The 21,848-nt window shown below is 41.2% G+C and overlaps 1 protein-coding gene across 4 annotated transcripts in view; it reads right to left on the minus strand.

Annotated features, from left to right (window-relative positions):
- Positions 1–2,720: 2,720 nt before the first annotated feature.
- Positions 2,721–21,848, minus strand: part of LOC147032449 (ras-related protein Rab-5C-like) — a 52,203-nt gene continuing 33,075 nt past the window's right edge. For 2 of the 4 annotated variants that reach the window (XM_085870095.1, XM_085870097.1), the window contains exons 4-6: positions 13,609–13,731; positions 4,200–4,293; positions 2,721–3,578 (exon numbers count right to left, since the gene is read on the minus strand). In XM_085870095.1, the coding sequence (XP_085726221.1) occupies positions 3,475–3,578; positions 4,200–4,293; positions 13,609–13,731 (321 nt within the window). In that variant the 3' untranslated portion in view covers positions 2,721–3,474. Of the gene's footprint in view, positions 3,579–3,603; positions 4,070–4,199; positions 4,294–13,608; positions 13,732–21,848 lie in introns of those variants that run through there. The other 2 variants (XM_085870094.1, XM_085870096.1) reach the window with 2 other exon arrangements.

Genomic DNA, 21,848 nt, shown 5'->3' on the forward strand with positions numbered 1-21,848 from the left:
AAATAAAAGGCATTGAAACAAAGATGTGAGGTATATATATATATATATATATATATATATATATATATATATATATATATATATATATATATATATATATATATATATATATATATATATATATATATATATATATATATATATATATATATATATATATATATATATATATATATATATATATATATATATATATATATATATATATATATATATATATATATATATGTATATATATATGTATATATATATATATATATATATATATAGCACCACTATTAAGTATACAGTTTTATTAAGTATACTGTTTCAAAACATTTAATTTGCTCCAATTAAAAGGACAAATTCCATTATTAAAGAATTGTTGATATTTATTTCATGTCATGCTTTTAATCTCTCCTGAAAATTCCACATTGCATCATGCAGCTGGTGAACCAAATGACATACAAACAAACTTACAACGAGCCAAGTTGAAACATCTATTTTTACTACATTGGGAATTACCCCTCCCCCCTCAATGCTCATTTACTTCCCTACCCCTCATCTTCCCATAATTTTCTTTTCCAATTCAAACTGATAGATTTAGCACCCCAGCAAATGGGGATGTAACAAATACAGGGCCTCATGTTCTTCTTGCTTTGTTCAACACTAAATACAGATGTGAATCACGAGACAATATCTGGGGACTAAAAATCCCTTTTGCTTTAATAAGTTACACAAGCTGCTTCTTGCATTGAACATGTTTAATACAAAATGTCATCTTGTGTCAATATCTTTGGAATTTTTTAAGTGTTGGCCACATCAGTACGAGATTGGAAGATCTGGTTTTGATTCCTGACCAGATTAGTCCTGCTGATTTTCAAGCTGAGTGCCAGCACGAACAGCATTAACATTTTAATGCTGCGAGCATAAATAAACTAGAACGGCACTTTGAAAGCCCCGGAGGTCTCGCCTCACGTGTTCATTCAGAACAAAAATACCATTGTTACCTGAACACGCAACTATTATGGCCCAGATACCTGTATAACCCATTACATTAGTTTATTGGCATGGGTTATGTATGTCATGAATTTAATTCTTCACTCACATCGGGTCATAGATCAGATCGATCAAGTTAAATTTTTTGGAAGAGAATTTAAATTCAACCAATTATGGCTGGAATACCACTTCTCTGATGACATAATTGTCTCCCCATATACCTCACAGGGAGTTGATGACATATGCCAAGTTTCAATTTTTGCAGTTGAGCAGTTTGAGAAAATAATGTCCAATTTTTTTTTACCTTTAATCCAATATGGCTGCCATACCATAAATTTAATTCTCCACTCACATCAGATCAGGTCATAGAAGAGCTATACGAAGTTTCAGAATTTTTGGATAAGGATTTCAACTCAACCAATTATGGCTGGAATACCACTTCACTGATGTGTGTGTATATATATATATATATATATATATATATATATATATATATATATATATATATATATATATATATATATATATATATATATCCCATGGGGGGTTAAGGACATGGCAAGTTTCAAATTCTTTTTCCCCAGAGCGGATTCAGAGAAAATGTCCAAATAATTTCCTTTAATTCAAAATGGCTGCCGTACCATGACATATGATGTCAGAATTAGCAATACAATATTGTCCATGGGGAACTCCCCCTATGTTTAAAGTTTCACCTCAATCAGAAAAGCGGTTGCAGAGAAAACAGTTTTTAAAGCAAAAAATGTATATATATATATATATATATATATATATATATATATATATATATATATATATATATATATATATATATATATATATATATATATATATGACAGAGACAGACAGAGGCATTGCATTGGTCTCGCATCCCCTTTGGGGCGAGAAATAAAATCCCATAATGCCTTTCCAAATGCAAACACGACTGAGCTCGTGCCCAACACAATTTCTAAATAGCTGTCCTTCAGGGCTGTTTTGTCAGCAGGCTCTGGTAGAGTAGCTGACCTGTGCATGGTTAATTCTCAACTATGGAAATGTTCATGGCCAAATATGTGCAGTCAATGCTCCAAATGTGGGTGCGAGAATAAAATGCAATAGGATACATTGTATGCACACACAATAATCTTGCTGTTAGATTTGTGATAACACTGCAAGAAAGGTTGTTCCTGAAGAAGTCTGTCACATGTAATGCCAATTTATTTGATCCTTATAGTGTAAATGGGCACCTTCTGTTACATATGCAGGAGGGGTGAAAACTCATAATAATAATAATACTACCAAGACAAAATAGAAAGTGGATGTATAAAGAAGAGAGGGCAGCAGAATCTCCTGCATCAGAGTGGTGACCCATGGAGGATTGTAGTAACCCCAACCAATAAACTGCTTTGGCAGAGCAATGCTCTGTTATAGAGCATGGTACATGATGATTATGCAGAAAAATAACAAAACAAACAAGGAAAAGGATGATAGTGGGAATAATCAACTGAGGTGCAAAAGAGGAGAGAGAAAGCAATCATACAAGACTTTCTATAGTTTAAAGGGAGGGTCAAGCTGCAACTTTCCTTCCAATGTGATATGCCGAAGGTAAACTAAAGTTGGAGTGAAGTTTGATGAAAAAAAAACAAAACAAATAATGCTCTCAAACTAGCATTTCCAAGGCATTATCGTTTTAAATACCAGGCAGATTGAAACAAAATCAACATGACAGCGATGAGAAGCAAACATTTTGGTTAAAAGGATCTTTTTACTGAAGAGAAGAGATTACAGACTGTGTGCATGAAACAACTCGCTAAAGTTTGCGAACAACAATAAATCACCGAGTAGATGGCGTCAGGTGCAATCAAGTTAAACCTGCAAAATGTTGCAACAATTGTGTGCACCAAGCAATCGATTAACCAACACCCTCTCATTATACATTTAGTCCCACATATACTGTTGTACTCAATCCCCAGTGTTTCATAGCATCCCATTTTGAGCTTCGTTTGATCTACAAACATTTCGGTGAGAGTTTTGTGCAAGTTGAAGTCGATACGGCTCCACAGACAAATGTAGTTAATCAAAGTACAAACAGACCTCCAAAAATACAGCGCAAGAAGAAAAATAAAACAAAAAGGGGCTCAACAGAAAATGTACACGAATCCTCAATCAGATTTCTTATTCTTCATAAATGCAAGATGTCAATTATATATTTATCAAAATAAATCAGCCTCTGATTTGTACAGAGCACATCACAATTGCAAAAAAGCATGACTTATGTACAAAGAACAATGCTCAAAGTTTATACTGAGGAATGTTTATCGGCAAAACAAAAGTGGAAGGGGGAAAAAAAAAAAACAATAAAATAATTAACAACAAAACAAAATCAGAAATACCAGATATTATCGAAGAAAAATAAATCGACAGAGCAAATTGGTGGGCTGGTGCCTCTACGTGGAAGTGTGCAAATGTGAAGATCTTCATGAACCTGCAATGGTGGAGTTAGCTGCAGCACTGCTTCTTCTGTCTGGCGCTCGACGAGTCAAGGGTAACCGTACCCCGGCCATTTCTGCTGGACGGTAGTTCGTTCTTTGGCAGTTTCTTGGCTGGAGAAGGGTTTGGGTCAAGGGTCAAAGACGGTAAACAAAAATACGTAGAGTTCAAAGGCAGGCAGCGAATTCATTTTATCACCTCTTTTCCGATGTTATACAGCAAATTCCCAATATTTGGTGGATACATTTTGTAAAATCCTGGATGCTACAAACATCCAAGTGAGCAAGAAGGCTTTTGTGCAACAAATCAGCACAAAAATTTGCAATTAAATACTATGCTATGCAGCTAGTCACAAAACTTTTCCTCAACCCACTCCAATGCCTGGTGTTGGCTTAATGGTAAGGGTGGCGGGCTTGGGATCCTTGGGTCCTGAGTTCAAATTCCGCTCAGCTGTTGAATCAATACCAGGTGGGGTTAACTCGGCCTGTCATCCTTCCGAGGTCGGCAAAATGAGTGCCGGCATGCTGGTATACTGTGTCGGAGTGGCGACCCATCCAGCATTGTGTCCAATAGTCAAGGAGACTGCTTAGGCAGCACCAACGCTCTGCACAGAGTATGGTCCCAATAGATGGATGGACTCCATCCTTACACTGCCATCTTGCATTGTAATACAACAAACCAGCTTGAGAAACTCTCAACAAGCCAAAAAATAACCAAATAGGCCAGATACTCACCAATGGCCAAAAACATTTCATTCACGTTCAAAGCAGTCTTGGCCGAGGTCTCCATGAAGAGGAGTCCGTTGTCTTCAGCATATGCCTGGGCCTCCTGTCGATGTTATTGTTAAACAGGTGAACACAGTATTAGCAAGAGAAAAGTTTGGGTAAACAATAAGTCCATTTTGATGCAGAAATATTCTGAATAAGGAAGTTACAAAACAGATGTTAATACAAAAATGTAATAAAATTTTTATTTTTTTTTGCTAAAGAACCTGGTATGATAATTACTGCCTATAAATCGAGACAGCATCATGCCTGCACCTTCACCTGCAGTGTACAAGAAAGTGATCAGTTCTAAAAACACAAAAAAAAAAAACTCCATTGCTCATAGTTTTCACCAAGCCTTACAGAGTACCTCTACACAATTACCAAATGTTTGTCTGTGCATACTGTCCACCCAAAAATGTCAACTCTCAGCACCTCCATTTCATCGAACATACCGTACTGTTCAAAAGTTTGGGTTATTTTCACTTGTGGTGCTATTCCGCATTAAACAATTGGGAAGTAAGAAGGGTGCAATATACTTTGAAGGCAATTTAATATCACAGTTACCTTTGGTATTCAAAATAAATTAAGAAATTGAAAAGTTGTTTTTGTTATACATATTATATTATAATGTACTAGTAATATTCGCTTTCCACAAATAAAAAAATACAGGAAATGGTTTGTGGATTTTTGTACAGCAAAAAAAAATTAATAAAATAATTAATTGATACAAGTTACATCAATGCAAATTTCAAGAAACCACAATAAAAGACTGAAATTTGCGAGGCAACAAGATCAGGTGACTGAACAGTGGAATAGGGTGCTCTGGTCTGATGAATCGAAGTTTGAACTTTTTGGATCGAAGGCGTCAGTTTGTGCGCCAGACCTGGAGGATGTCAAGACAAAATGTTTACAGTCTACTGTTAAACACGAGGGAGACCGACTGTCTGGGGTTGCATCTCAAGTTTTGGTGTCAGAAAACTTAAACTCAATGGAAGATTAACACAATAAAAGTACAAGCAGATACTGCAGCACCATGCAGTTCCTCATGGAAATGGTTTAAATCAGAAGATAATTCATATTCCCACAAGAAAATTATCCAAAATGCACTTCCAATAATACTAAAATACACAATTTGGTGTCCGACAGATGTATTTGGTCGTTACTTATCGACACTCAACCAAACTTGCCAGGGGGACTAAAGGTCACACAACAAAGGTTGCAGTGAGTTCATTTGGCCCTCTTCCACAAGGGGGATTTCCACCTTGGACAAACTTAGTGTTCAGGTGTATAAATAGCTCAGCATGGCATTTCATGGGAAATAAAAATTATAGCCATAACCTATTCTGTCAATTTTTTCCAACGTATGATTACCTTTTGAAACAGTCGTTACTGAAACTCGTGTCATTTCTCCCAGCTATGGCTTCAAGTGTGATGGGCAATATTGTCCCAAAACCTTTATTCGATGCATAACATTATTTGAAATGCACACTCGCCTCCAAGCTGTCCAGCCTGGGTTCAAATCTCGACCTCGCTATAAACTGTTATCCTGGTGTTTTACAGGTAGGGTGATTCATCAATGTGTACCATCCCTTGGATGGACATTAAACCGGGTTCCCCATCTACCAGCACAAGTTCGTGAACTTTAAAGATCCTGTACCAACATCACAGTAAGCAAGTTATGAACAAAGTGATCTCAGTAACACATTTAGCCCTGTTGTCCTCATATTTTGGTGTGCGGTCCATGAAATATTCACATTTGAAGGAAACACCGATCTGAATATTTGGACCATTTCAGAAAATCACATAATTTCCCATAAACTACAAGACAAAGAGCCCTCTTCCTACACGTTTGGTATTGAAATGCGTCGATTGGACAGCAGAATAATGTAGCATCACAACCACATCATTATATGTAAATTTATATGCCTTTGACAAAATACGATAATTTTCTAAATTTTTAGGACCGCCATAAGGAAAATATCAGAGAAGGCGATTTTTCAAAACCGATGTTGACATTGCTATGTTCATTAGTCATCCTTTAAAATATTAAAAAAAGATGTCATAAAACATGATTAGATAATTATCATCCTCACCATTGCTCTCATCCATGCACAGAGGTTGTCCTGCATGGTTGTGCAAAAATGGACACGACTGAAAGGCTATAGCTAAGCAATTAGTTAAACCTAATATATCTATTTTTTTATTCAATTCCTTCTCTTCCAGGGTTGTAGACCGCCAATGCCAATTGTATGGACACATCATAAATGCTCTACCCATTATGCAATAATGCTTAAAAGTGGTCTTTCGTTAATCATTTTACGGAATTTTCAATTTCTCTTTATTATAGGACTCCAACATGGCTGAACGGTGTCCAGATGAACCGGGATCGAGTCCATTGAAGTTACAGTTGCCAAAAAAAAGAAGCGAAGGTTGTCGACAGAATGCGATACATGCATCACATGTCAGAATTCGTCAAAGGAGAAGGTCAGCAAAGCTGGGAGCATGGGTTTGGAAGCTTTGAAGTCATCTTCACAAATACGGAATGATGAAATTGGCCAGTGTTTGGAGTCACGTAAGGGAGGAACGGGTATGTCTATATTCTACCACCGCAGTTGCTATCAGTCGTACACCAGTAAGAGGAACTTATCCTTCTTCTCAGAACATGCATCACAGGAGAAACCAAAGATTGTGGAGCCTAAACACACGCGAGCAAATATCCACAAGATGACCGATTGGTCAACCTGTTTCATCTGCCATTCCAGGAAACGTGATAAACTTCAGTGTCCGAACAGGACCGAGACAAGCAACAGTTCGCAAAGCAGCAGAAGCAGGTGACGATCAGGATATGCTTGGTCTTCTTTAAGGCGAGGACCCGTTTGCAAAAAATGCTATATATATTATATATATCATAGTACTTGCATAGCTTCATACATCAGCACCCACAACATGAGCTCTGTGCAATACCCGCAAGATGTACATCAAAATGCCTTCTCCCATCTTGTTGATGAGATAGATACTGACCTTAGAGGAGGGAAAGCCTTCAAAATGAAGAATCTATTACATCGATTCAAAACTATTTTAGGGGACAATGAAGAAACCTCATTAACTACATAAAAACATCACTCCGGAGATGCTATCGTTGTTCATTCACAACGTGTGCAATCAAAGTCAAGTATCATCATGAGCAGCCACGTGTCATTGGACGACGCAGTTAGAGTGTTTGCACAGCTCAAAGAAGACTTCAGTCAAAGCCAAATGGAAACAGACGCCATGCTGCCAGAGGACGATAACCAGTTGGACTCCAGTAAGTCAGCTCTCCACAAAGTAGTTGGAGATATTCGTGATGAAATTAGTCAGATGATGGCAACAACCGAATAACCAACACCTGGTGATATCAGTATGGATTCATCGGAAAATGCTCTGCCTGCAATGTTGCAAACATTCTTTGTATGGCTGATTAGCAAAAAAAAGGCATTTGATACAGCTGACGAGACGTACCTACTGAACGACAACAAACGACGTAAAGTTCTTTCATTGGTTGAAACTACCATTCATTGTGTTCAACGAGATCTGATCATGCCTCTGCAATTAGGGCTAGCTGCACAATTTCACCATGCATACGGCAAGCGAGATATTATCGACGTACTGAACTCCCATGGTTTCTGCATTCCCTATGATGACCTCCGGCGGTTCATGACAGCAGTCGGTAATGATGAGCTCATGAAAAGTCAAGACGCAGTGTATATTCCCCACTGCTTGATAGCAAGACACCAAGGAGGTACACTGCTTCAAGAAGGTGATGACAATGTGGATATTAACTGAGACAGTTGATGGCAAAGGGACTTTCCATTCCATGGCTCGTGTGATTTTCCAGGAACAAGACACTAATGTGTCTGGGGTTGATCATGGCTCTGTCGGAAAAATTAAGCTCGGTAAGGGCAAGTCACTAACTTTGTCACAAGAAAATGCCATGGTTCAAAGGAACACACTGCCTTATGACAAACCACGACAACGTCCTGAACGACCACGTGTGGCCAATGCATTGACCCAGATCAACACCCTTCGGAGCACAGATGGACCAGCAGATGTTCGAGACCTTTCATGGGTACTTCTGCGCATATCATTGCGTGGAATGTTGCAATTTCTAGATGACTTAAAGACATTTAGTCAGTGCCATGTACGATTCTCAAGGGAAATATATGGATGCACACACAAATTTGAATGATCTTCGGGAGAAACTCGCAGCGACCAAAGATGTCCCAGTGCATAAGTTGCCTCTGTCCGAACCAGCTTTTCTCGAACATGTGAAGAGATCCGTTCACCAAACCCGAGTATGGATGCCCACCTGGCAAATCCAGAAATTCCTCACACCAGAGGGTCGTGGATGGTACAGAGGAGAAGGCGTGCTGCATCCCACATCAGCGGAGATGTTAGATGGTCTTGTGTGTTCATGCCGTGGTAGTAAAATATGTACCAACAGCTGCAGCTGCTCACAAGACAGTTTGCCTTGCACTAACGAGTGCACGTGTGCCACCAGTGACAGGCAGTGTGGCAACGAACCGTCACATGGTGACCAAAATGACACGGACAGTGATGGTTGAACATATCGAGGACACTCGCTCAAAATATATGTTTTAGTTCATTTCTCGTAGAACAATGTGTATTGGTGTAACATATAGTTATCACATCACTTGTGCAAACTTCAGTCATTATATCGTATAATTTGCTAGTAGAAATTTGTTTCAAAATATTCTCGTTATATTGATATGGTAAACTGAACACGTAAAATAAAGAGAAAATATGACAATTGGCAGATGTTTGTTTCTGTAGTTGATGATTTTCGAAGTTTGCGGTCTGGAAATTAAGTCTTTTTTTCTATTAAAAGCACTCAAATGTATATATATATATATATATATATATATATATATATATATATTTATCTAGAAGTATTCCATTAAGTAACTAGTAGTATTCCCTTGTTCATTCTGCACATTTCAATACCAATCATGTGAAAATAGGGCACATTGCTTTGTAGTTATGGCTAATTCACTGATTTTCGGAAATGGTAAAAATTTTCTCATGGGGGTATCCTTCAGGTGTGAATATTTCATGGGCCGCACACCAAAAAAATGAGGACAACAGGGAAAAATGAGTTACTGAGATCCCCATCTTTCATACGACACCTCTTGTAGCTTTGTGTCGAGCCGGTTGATCAAGTACCAAAAAATCTGACCAATACCGCTGGCCTATTGGTCAACCTGACACGTGGGAAGAATTGTGGCTGTTAAAGAATAATAATAATAATAATAATAATAATAATAATAACTCAATGAATGCACACGACCCACCACCATGGCCACCCCCCTCCCCCCTGAGAGCGGGTGCTTCCAGTACTATAGTAAAACAGTGTTTGGAGAACAGTTACAACTGCTGTACTCAGTGTTAGAATGGCCACCTCAGAGTCCGGACATGAGTCTCTTTGGGCCATACAGGATTATCTGGAAACAGAAGAGAAGGAGGAACCCAACTAACCTCAGCACACTAGAATATTCGACCCAATATTCCTGTAACAGGCCCATACTCAGGATGGGGTGGGGGCGGAGGAGTGTGGGTGCGTATGCACCCTCCCCCACTTCTAAAATCTGAAGTACACAGTTTGTTAGAGCCTTTTTTTTTTAAAGTCAGCTACATTCGCAAGAAAAAGAGAAAAAAAAAAAGAGAAAACTAAAAATAAAAATTTCTCCGCGAACGTAGGCCTTCCTTAATCACGTCTGACTTGTAACCTTGTTACAATTTGACCCGTCTCCTGGGTTGCTGTATTTCATTGAACGCTTGTGTTCATGCACCGTTAACGTGAAAACCAATCCCATTCAAGCTTTTAATGCTGCGGGCATGCATGGTGTCCGACGATACCAGTCCAACGCGCACAAGGAACGAATCACGCACAACACATCATGCGTTTGACAATAATCCAATTTCTGTCCAATGCATTGTTTCTCATCTTTTCTTCCCCCTCCCCCTCACAAGTATGGATCACAAACACTCCTTCAAGGATAGACCTCAATGATGAACTTACTCGTCATATTATAAAAAGAAAAGTACATTTATGCAAATCTGTCGATTCAGTGATGTTCCCGTCGCGAGTCAATTGGTGAATTGAACTTCAATTCGAACTCCGATCGGTATTCGACGACTTAAATGAATGAAACAGTATTTTATATACTGGTGTACGGTCTGAAAACACCCCAAAATGATAACCCATAGTGCTCTGTATTTTGAACACATTCACTTTCCGCGGTAAAGCAATGCGGTGCGAATCCCATAACGGGCATGACGGAATGAGTCCATTATGCTCTCAGCCATCCAACGTTTTGAAGTTATGCACTCCCCATCAGAAAAAAATCCTGTATACCGGCCTCGGAAGAGCGCTTCAGTCGTATCCAGGAAGCATGGGTAAAAGTGATGGCACTGAAGAAGGCAAAATGTGGACACAAAGTACTGACCAGCACTATAAAATTACACTGTTCTTGATATTTACTTCAATAGTTTCACATGCATTTATAAAGGATGTTAATATAAAACAATGAATACATGATTGTTATCACTGATAATTTGAAGCATTTACCCTAAAGTATGAATATCACTGGGATAACCCAAACTTTTGCACAGTACTGTAAATCAACACGTAATCACCCATTCCAAAAGTTTCATCTGTGGCGATTTAAAATGTCACCATGCCAGCTGGCTCAGCAACCAGCCATGGCATTTCAGCAAAGGCATGTTTGCAACTCTGTGGGTTTAATCCAATATGCAAGCTTCCCAACCCGTTTTCTCGGACTGGCAACGTCCTCCTTCCTCGACGTAGTAATGACCGACTTTCCATGCAATCTCGTTCCTTCCCGTTCTGACACCATTGGCAACGATTACTGCCTTGTCAAGGCCCATAAGTGTCTGGCTTTTGTAAGGGACCAATGTCAATGATGCAGGATATGGCTGTTTGCACAGGCCGACTGGCAACGACTTCAACCTGCCCTCACAAAAAAATAAAATAAAAAAAATAATAAAATAAAATAAAAAAGGATTGGCAATCATCTCCACACCACCCGTTATGGATTATTGCCTCGGACTACTTTATCAAAAGTCTACTTTCTCTCATGTGCTGGTTCATCATATTCCAATCCATCCTCCAGATGTTGGTTTATGGAATATTGTGGGGCGACAGTTGCGGTGAAGCGATTTGCTTTCTCAGCAAGGAAAGCTAACTTTCATTCATTCTGTAATGATTGCAACAAAAACAAACATCTTACAAGTCCCAAAGCTGAACTCTCGAACCAGTCATACCTCCAAGTCATGGTGGCAACTTGTGAAGGCAGTCTCAGGTGTACGCTCCCCTCCATCCCTTCCCTCACCTCAAAAGGCAGTACTGCAGACTGTGCCAGAGTTATGGAAAAATATCCAAACCCTGTCTTTGCCTCCAAATCTCATGTCTGTCCACAAGAATGGTGCAAAAACAGACCCTAACAACAACTATAAGCCAGTCGGCTGGCTTCCAATTACAAGCAAAGTCATTTAATCCATTGTTGCATCTGATGTAGTCTTTCCTGTTTTCAAACAAACCGATATCTCACCATCAGTTTGGATTCAATCATGGTCACTCAACTCTGCACATGCTACTGTTCCTCCCTCATCAATGGCAAGAGGTCCTCAATCTCAAACAAGAGGTGAGGATGATCTCCGTGGACATACCTTGGGCATTCAACATTATCTGGGATCATGCTTTGGTTGCAAAGCTCTTTGCCCGTTGCATACAACACCACCTTAGTTCCTGGATGTGTGACTTCACTCACACAGAAAACATGTTGCCATTCAATGGAACCCTCTCTTCCCCTCTCCCAAGGGAGGCTAGAGTTCCAAGGCAGTCTTTTGGGCACAGTAATGTTTATCTATATGATGACCTCACCAATGCCTTGGAAAATCCTCTTCCTTTTTTTTCAGAAGATTCCACATTGTCATGCAGTACCCCCATCCCTATGCGAGACAGACAGCACCTGCATCTCTCTGCTGATATGCAATTGATTAGACACTGCTGTGACAAATGAAACAGGTCCTTTCCTTAGTCATCCACTGGAAGAGAACCAGCCTCTTGAAACTTCGAGACCTCATAATCAGCCATGACCTCTCCGAGGCCGACCACAGAGCAAAACTGGCCTTCAAAGCAGACTGGGCATCCTCTGCTGAGCAAAGTCTTTCCTTGGCAAATCAGAGATACTCGGTCTACAAGGCCCTCATCTGTAGCTCAATGGAGTACTGCCCTCACCACTATGCATGCCATGGACACCCCCAAAGACCTCTCACTTGGCTGCTCATGGTCATCTCCACTGCATCCTGCTCTTTCCGGCCTTCACTGCTCGCTCTGTCCCCAGAATCCTCTTATCAGGCCTGATGCAATTTTTTTTGTCCTCATTTTAATCCCTTCTCCACGTTTGATTTTATTCTTCCATCCTCGTTCTTTAGCTTCCCCCTTGCAGTATCTATATGTGGTGTATATAAAGTTGTAATCTGTCTGTCTATCAATAGAATCTGTCCCACCGGTAGTAACTGCATCATATTGCATATCGTTGGAACCCTCTTGGCAAATGGAGATGCAAGAAGACATTTTCAAACCTACAGGGTAGTGGGTTAAGGGTGGGGTGAAGACCCCAATTCTCCACCTTAATGGATACTGTGTCGTGCCACCTCCAGGTGCGAGAGGGTATTACAAGTCTCCACCCTTTACAGCACACTGCACATTAAAGCCCTCTCAACATTTTCCAGTGCAGTGAGAAGTTTTGAATTACGCAGCAAAAGGTATTTTGGAGAGTTGTTTTGAATTACACATCCCCATCATATTTTTTTTGCCTGCACAAGGTATGGGTACCTATGCTCGTAATTAGTATAAATTGCCAAAGATAATCACTATATCATTTTAGGTCTGTTCTTATAGGTCTAAATTATGCTTGTATAATCAAGGTGGTGTTACTCGATCACATTTGTTATGCAAAGCACTCAAAATTAAGCCATTTGGGAGGAGAAGGGTTTCCACTCAACCTGTTCTGACAATCACAACTTGCAATTATAAGAGCACTGCCCTTTATGGATTACAAACTGACATCTGGAGGTGCGACAATATTATATCCGATTTGTACTCCCCTCAATACTATACGTGACAATATTGTTTGTACTTTGCATAACATGAGAATTAATGACAGAATTCTTTAAAAGTAACAAGTCAAAAAAAAACAAAAAACATCATTTTGGTCCCACCATAAATGTTGTACACAACACCAATCTACTTCATTACAATGAGCATACCTCTCCAATACCTACTCCAACTTACCTCGTATTCCACTATTCTCTTGCTTGTCAAGTCTGCTTTGTTTCCAGTCAGCGAAATGACGATGTTTGGACTTGCTTGCCTTTGAAGTTCTTTCACCCAATTCTTTGCCCTCACGAAGGTATCCTACACAAAAGTTTAATACATTTAGTTTGTATCATCTTACAAAGCCAAATATTCCTTGAAGGTTACTTTTTATTGAAACCCAATCTTTATGGAAGATTGTATTCTCAAAAACATTTCATGAGTCAACTCCAAATGATGGAGTTGGGGGGGCTCTTATATGAACTACCTTCAACAGCAAAGAATAACACCATCATGACCAGGGCCGGATTAAGACCTTTAGAGGCCCTAAGCACTGAAAAGATTATGGTACATATATATATATATATATATATATATATATATATATATATATATATAAATAATCCAAAAAAAAAAAAACAATACTTAACCATAAAATGAAATTTTATTTTTCGAAGTGAAACAAAAACTTACAGTAAACACTACGGAATCAGTATTACATTACATAAAAAAGTAAATAAAATATAAAATTTTTTTATATATATATATATATATATATATATATATATATATATATATATATATATATATATATATATATATATATATATATATATATATATATATATATATATATATATTTTTTTTTTTCATTTATTGTGGGGCCCCCTTTTGTGAGCCTTGGTTCAGCTGCAACATTTGCACCATGGTCCATTGTAAATCCGGCACTGGAAAAACTCTGTGGGGCCTCTCTTCCCTTGATGCCCGAAGCACATGCTTATTTTGCTTAATGGTTAATCTAGGGCTGATCATGACATATTTTGACTTCAATGGTTGACACAACAATCCAAATCTTTATTTAATAAATACTGCTTCATTTGTAAGGAGGGGGGAGGGGGTAAGATATCACTTTCGAGCAGATAAATGTAGATAGTAGTGTGGTCCATTTATGAGTAGTTACCCCATCTCGATGTGATTAAGTAAGCAAACAGCTTAAGAATTCTTGTTTGAATGTGCACCATATGGGGGAAGGTCAGGTCAGGTATGGGAGCATGTGCCAGAACAGCGCGCCGCTGCGTCCACATTCCGCAGTACTCCAGGGGCCTACGTCTGGCCTTCCCCCATGCAGATGCCAAGCCCATCCCAATCTCCTTGAGATGCTGGTCAACCTGCTGCAACCACGAGGAACGTGGTCGGCCCATTGGCCTCCTCCACTCACGAGACTCTCTCGCTGAGAATCTGGTGAGCAGGATCAGCATCAGGAAAACGAGCCACATGTCCATACAGCCGCAACTGATGCTCACGGACTATGCAGGTAACAAATCGCATCCGAGTCTCTCTCAGCAACCGCTCGTTGGACACAATCTGACCAGCGATAGCCAAGGATTCTCTGAAGAGACCTGGTACCAAAGGAATTACGTCTCAGTCTCAGATCCTTGGTCAGAGTCCAAGTCTCACATCCATAGAGCAAGACTGGAAGCACCAAGGACCTGAAGACTCGGACTTTCGTCCTCCCGCACAGGTACCGGCAGCACCACACCCCATGAACCAGTGAATCCATGACTCCCCAGACGTCTATCGACCTCCGACTCGCAGCCAGCAGAGACATGAATATCACTGCCAAGGTAAGTGAATCTCTACATGACCTCAACATCCTCACCACAAACAGACACAGACAGGACAGCAGCATCCAAGATGTCATTGAAAGCCTAGATCTTAGTTTTGACCCAAGAAACCCATAATCCCAGTGGCTCAGACTCCTCATTCAGCACCTTGATGGCCCCCAAAAGGATATCCAGAGTCTCTGCAAAGATGACTACATCATCTGCAAAATCAAGGTCAAAGATCTTGACATTCTCAAACGATGCACCGCAGCTTGATCTCTCAAACATCCTCCCCAGAATCCAGTCCATTCAAGCGCTGAAAAGTATGAGGGCCAGTACACACCCCTGACAAACTCCAGTAACAATCGGAAATAAGTTGGAGATGGCATCACCATATCTCACAGCACTCTCAGTACAAGTGTAGTTCAGACATAAGATTGATCAGTTTTGGTGGCACCCAACAAAGACCAAGAATCCTCCAGAGGACATCCCGATTTACTGAATTAAACGCTTTGCAGAGATCAACATAAGCTGCAAGCAGCCCCTGCTGAAACTCTCATCTGCATTCGGTGAGGACCCGAAGAGCAAGGATACTGTCAATTGTTGACCTCTTTGGTGTAAACCTGACTGCTCTGGACGCTGGTGCTCAAGCAGATGGTGGTGAACCTGATCAAGAATTATCCGAGCAAAAACCTTGCCCGCACTGAGAGCAGAGTCACCCCTCGGTAGTTGCAGTCTTGGCGATCACCCTTCCCTTTCCAGAGGGACAACAAGGCCCCTCTTCCAGTCAGATGGGATGATGCCTGTGTTCCAGGCAGAGCACAGAACTACATGCAATGACATGAGTACAGCATTTCCACCAGCCTTGAGCAGTTCAGCATGGATGCCACAGATCCCAAGAGCTGTACCCCATTTCAACCAGTTCACCACAGTCTGTTTCCACAAAGAAAGGTGGATCGCAGTTGATTGGAGGGTCAGCGTTAGGGATAGTAACACCCCTGACATCCAACTCAACAGCTGGTGGATCAGCCTGGGAAAGCCGCTCAAAGTAACCAACCCACAGGCCTTCACTTTGGACTTCTGTCAAGAGCTCTCCACCCTCTGCTCTAACTGCAGTATACTGAGGGACAGGCTTGGAGGAACGCAATGCGTGAATTCTCCCGTAAGCAGGATGAGAATCACTTGACCACAAAGGATGCTCTACTCCCTCAGAGTCCTTGCACACAGGCCTTCTTGTCCACCCTCAGCACACATAAAGTTTTACACCACAACTCCCTGAACAGCTCAGCTGTCATTAAGCCTGGCCCTGCAATGATGGTCAATGGTATCCAGTGTACCATGAGACAAAATTCTTCACCCAACGGTGAGTTCCAAGACATCCACCGGCAACATCAAGGACGGTGGTCTTGAAGGCACTCCACAACTCTTCAGGATTTCCCAAAGCACCCAGACCCCCAAATCCCCACTCAGTATGTTCGCAAACTCCTCAGCTACTCGCTCATCCTTGAGCTTGCAACATCCAGCCTCGGCCAGGATGGTACCATTCTCCCAGATTTAATCTGCAACTCCAGAGTCGCTACCACAACCTTGTGGTCGATATTGAGGAACTGAGCACTCCGGTAGACCCTGCAGTTCTGGATCATTCTCCAGTGACCATCAATGAGCAGATGGTCAATCTCCTTTGCCACACCACCAGTGTTGGAATACCAAGTCCAGCGATGATCCTGTGGACGCTGACACCATGAACCAGCCACTCTGAGTCCATGACTTTTTGCAAAGTCAAAGAACTTGGTGCTATTCTATTCGACCCATGGGGGCAAACAGATGTCTCAACCATCCGTATCAGTTCCAGTCGATGCATTGAAATCCCAAGACTAGAAGAGTATCTCGCCTGGTTCACTGATCAACAACAGACTCGAGCGTGGCATAGAATGCGTCCTTCACGGTGAGATCACTCACCTCAGTCGGAGCATATACAGAGACCAGGGAAACGACACCCAAGGAGTGATGAATCCTTCGCCTCATAATACTCATTGACCGGTGTTACCTCAATTATCAATTGAGTCAGCTTGTTGGACACAGCTACAGCAACTCCTTGGGCATGGTAACCCATCAGAGCGACCAGACTAATAATAGATGTAACCACTGGCCATAATCTCAGCACAATCCAGTCTCCGAACCCAAAAGAGTGCTGCAACACCAATGTCCAAACGCTTGAGCTCAGATAAGAGGCAGGTGATCATCCTCTCTTCGAGATAGGACATTTTAGGCATTCACCTGAAGGGACCGCCTCAGGTTCACCCAAGGAGACCGCCGTCTGGTGAACGACATCTCAGCACCACTCCACCACCGTAATCTGATCCTGGGAGGTTTACTCCATGGTTTTCCTCTGATCAAGGAAAGGGGGTCCCAAAGTCTTTTCCCCAATCAAGTCATCCAGTGCACTGCCCTTCAGAGGAACTCTCACAGAGTGGGTTTTCAGATTTTTTTCATTTTTGGAGTTTTGCAGAATGAAGTGTTTTATGGTGGCCGGAGTGAACATCCTGCAACCAACCAACCACTGCCTTTAAAAAAAAAAGCAACCCGACTGCAGGAGGGTGTTCCCAGCAGCTAAGCCCTCGGCTTTTCATTTTTTATTAATTTGTAAGATTTCTAAAAACATGTTTTCACTTTGTCATTACAGGGTATTTTGTGTTGATCAGTGACAAATTTTTTTAATTCAATCCATTTTAAATACAGGCTGTAACACAACAAAATTTAACAAAAAAGTCATGGGGTGTGAACACTTTCTGAAAGCACTGTATGTATTTGAACACTGGATAACACAAATTGCTTTCGTAATACTTCCAAGAAACAGTTTCTTGGAGAGCACTCCATCAAAACCGTTAAGGTACGGATGGCTTAGCAAGCTGCTTGATAACTGAACACATCAGTATCTGGACAGAATTTATTTATTTACACGACTTTTACAACCTATATTTTCTTTAAATTTAATTACATACTTAAAGACTTGGTACACAAATTGCCTGTCATAATACTACCAAGAGCCTCCAGTTTTGCAGGACTTCAATTAATATAAAGGTTCAATGGAGGTGGTGTACAGAGTGTGCTGTTCAGGACTACTTCAATAGCACTAAACTTTCGGATATTTTATTTTTTAACGATTAAAATCATTGTTTAAAAAAAAATTTGAAATAATAAACGTGTGGGCATCATGTTCTATTAACTCTCTCGTGACGAAAAGTAGTACAGCAAAAAAAAAAATATATATATATTTATACACACAATTCAATGGACAAAGAATACCCTCTCGACCAGGAGAGTAAAACATTGGTCTGAAGTAGGGTACCAGCCTCCAAGCAGTCCTGACTCGGTTTGATTTCTAACCTGACGAAACCAATAACCAGAGTACTTTGCAGCAGTGTATGCACAATCTTTTGGAGGGGTATCAAGTGCATCGACCAAGCATGTATGCCAGTGGATGTATCTTGTCTACCAAGCATGTATGCCAGTGGATATTTTGCTTTTCATAAGAAGAGTCTATTGCGAGTCACTGCCTTGGCATAATTCCAAATTCCTGCTGCAATTCGCAACACCCTGCGATAAAAAAAAAAGGAGACCCGTTCCCAGCCAGCAATGTTCACAACTTTTTGTGAGTACCAATGGTCAATGAAGAGTATGGGCACAACTTGACTCGTTTCAATGTTTAATAAATTCTTACTTTGTTTATAAAATTTTTCTCTTAATACATTAATAATAAAATACAAAATTTGGTGTCTGTCTGCAAGACATTGTCAATATTTACCAAACTTGACAAGAGGACCAACGGTCACAAGATGGAGGTTGTAGCGGCTTCATTTTCCACCCCACCCCTCCCCAAGGTGGTTCTCCGCCCTGGGTGAAATCAGTGTTAAGATAGCTAATCAAGGTGTTTTTCCAAGGTCACGATTAATAACAATAAAATGAGCAAAGATTGCAAACCTTCGCCACGACTTGTTTTGCATAGTGTGTTATGTAATTAGCAATTGACATAACTACAACTGCCACTTTATAACTGCTGACAGTGATAACCAGGTACCAAGATGTCCCGCTTTGATCAGACACTTGACACTGGCCCATAATGTCTTTTACTAGCCCCCGTTGGACTTGGTCCTTGAAACGGGGGCTTATGGATTTGGTCTCCATTTCCGTGTGTGTGCCAAGTACGAATAAAATCAGTCCATACATGTTGGAGATATTGTTGCAGACGCACACACGATTGTATACATATGCACATAATTTTGTTTCGTGATGCGATCAAAGATGACCGACTCGCGGCCATTTTAGTTGTAAAAACCTGATGTTGAACACGTCCTCAATAATTTCTCAGACATGCATTAACCAATGTTGTTCAAACCTGGCACACAGATAAAGAATGATGGCTTACATATGCACTTTTTTTTTTTTTTTCCGAGATCATATCCAAGATGGCCGACTGGTGGCCATTTTATTACTTAAATGCGTGTCTGTCCCGATTCCGATAGAACCATTTCAGACATGCATGGTCCGATTTTGCTCAAACTTGGCAAAAGCACAGTGCATGATGGCATACACGTGCACCTCACTTTATTTTGCGATCTGATCAAAGATGGCCGACTTGTAGACTGGCAGCCATTTTAGTTGCACAGAAATATGGGCAAGCCCTTCAACTCCGTACAGCAAAATTACTAAAGCAACGGGGGCCATGTCATTTTGTGTATTTTTTTTTTTTTTTTTTTTTTTTACTTGTTCAATTTAATTCAGAATGGGATTAAAATAAATTCAAGTCAAATCAAGTACAAGACCAAATACTGAAGGTACAGGACTGCATTGGGGTCATCAGGAGCATGAATGAGCAAAAAGCAAAGATGAAGTCATCAGGAGGACCCTGGATAGGATTTGGGTTTCAGCTGCTACTCCTCTACCATCAAAACCATCCAGGCACAGCCAAGTGAGTCTTATTCAAATAAAAAGAACCCAGGTTCAAAGAAATTACATAATTTTGGCTACCCAGACAATGTGTCCAATAATGTTGTGATTAAAAACATACTGTTGTAGGCCAGGGGTTGGTGGCGAGAATGACCACTAGGTGGGGAAAGCTACGTCGTCTCCACCAGACTCCCCGGAATTGTAGGCAGTCGCTCGGATAACTCCGCGAGCCAGTAGGTCGTTTAACCGACCGTGGAACGCCAATATCTCGACCGAGTGGCGTAGGGTTATTTTGTCGAGATCCAATGTACCCAAGTAACCACGCGGTCTCAGCTACCGGGGATCCAGCCCTCGGAACGCCTGGCTGAACCGGATTCACTCTACCGGCAGCGGTAAAATTATATCTACCGACTACCACTCTGCCACCCACCTTTCCGGCTTGGATGCAGTAGAGCGGGCCTGCCCAGGATGTCCCGGAAACAATTGTCCGATTACCGGGGATAAAACCCCGCCTAAACTCAGATCCGAACCATGCTGGACCAATTCAAGAAGGGATGGAAACGGACTGGGAACATTTCTGTGATTTGTTTACAGTAAATGAAGACACAAAGCAAGACTTAACGTGAATATGCAAGCAAGGAATATTTACAATGATCCAAAAACACTTATTCAGTTCTACTTAAAGACGGGCCCACACAAATGAAAAGAAATCCAGAGTTCTTTATTGGACTCTCACAGCCGAGGAGAGAGACAAGCTGGGGGTCAGAGCTCTGATGGGTACTCCATGCTGCGGCACCTGACAATGGTCGCTGGTTTGGTCCCCAGTCGCACGTGTGGGACTCGAGGTTCGTGACGGAGCTCGGGTAGTGAATGGCTGGGGTCCACGGAGGAGGAGGGGGTCGCTTTTTGCTTCCTTGTAGAGGGCCAGCAGAGACACGGTCGCCACCTCGATGACCTTCTGCTCAACCCTCGTAACAACCACTGTTACCACCCCTTCGTAACAGCAAAACTCTGCTCTCGGAGAGTGCAAGGGGATTTTTTTTGACCTCAGTCAACGGGGAGAGGCCCTTGGTGAAACACACCTCGCTGTCCGCCTTTGATTGGACAGGGTCCTACGGCCCACCCTTCTGGAGCGGGGCCTTGGCTCCTGCTGGGAAACCCCAGTCACTCTTCCACCCGGGTTCATACTTGACGAGCAACAGTATCAATGTTGCAAAGGTCGTTGTGAAAGTTTATAACGTTTGTGGGAGCCGAGAAACCGGAACCGTGAGATCTTACCTTGGCACGTCAGGGTGCGAGAAGGCAGCTGGTTGGTGGTGGATCGTGATAGGCCGATGGGTCATGCAGATGGGATGGTTGTTAGATGTAATAACCGAACTAAAAGAAATCGCAACGCACGCCTTTGATTCTCCCACTAAACAAAAGGAAGGGGAATCTGACTACACACATACTTAACGACATAACTGACTTTTGGGACATCTTTATGTTGAATGCATATGGTTTCCAGATCCGTAACAATACATTCCACATCAATACTAGATCATAATTGTGTAGTTTCATGTTGATTGATGAAGCGGTTAAAGAAATAATTTTAAGATTTTCGGTCAATCCAATATGGCTGCCAGACCATGTGACAACTATTTGTGAACACCCTGGTATCCCCAAGGC

The sequence above is a fragment of the Eptatretus burgeri genome, chromosome 2, assembly GCF_056783735.1.
Source record: "Eptatretus burgeri isolate ZD-2024b chromosome 2, Ebu_testis_v1, whole genome shotgun sequence".
In the NCBI taxonomy this organism is placed as follows: domain Eukaryota; kingdom Metazoa; phylum Chordata; class Myxini; order Myxiniformes; family Myxinidae; genus Eptatretus; species Eptatretus burgeri.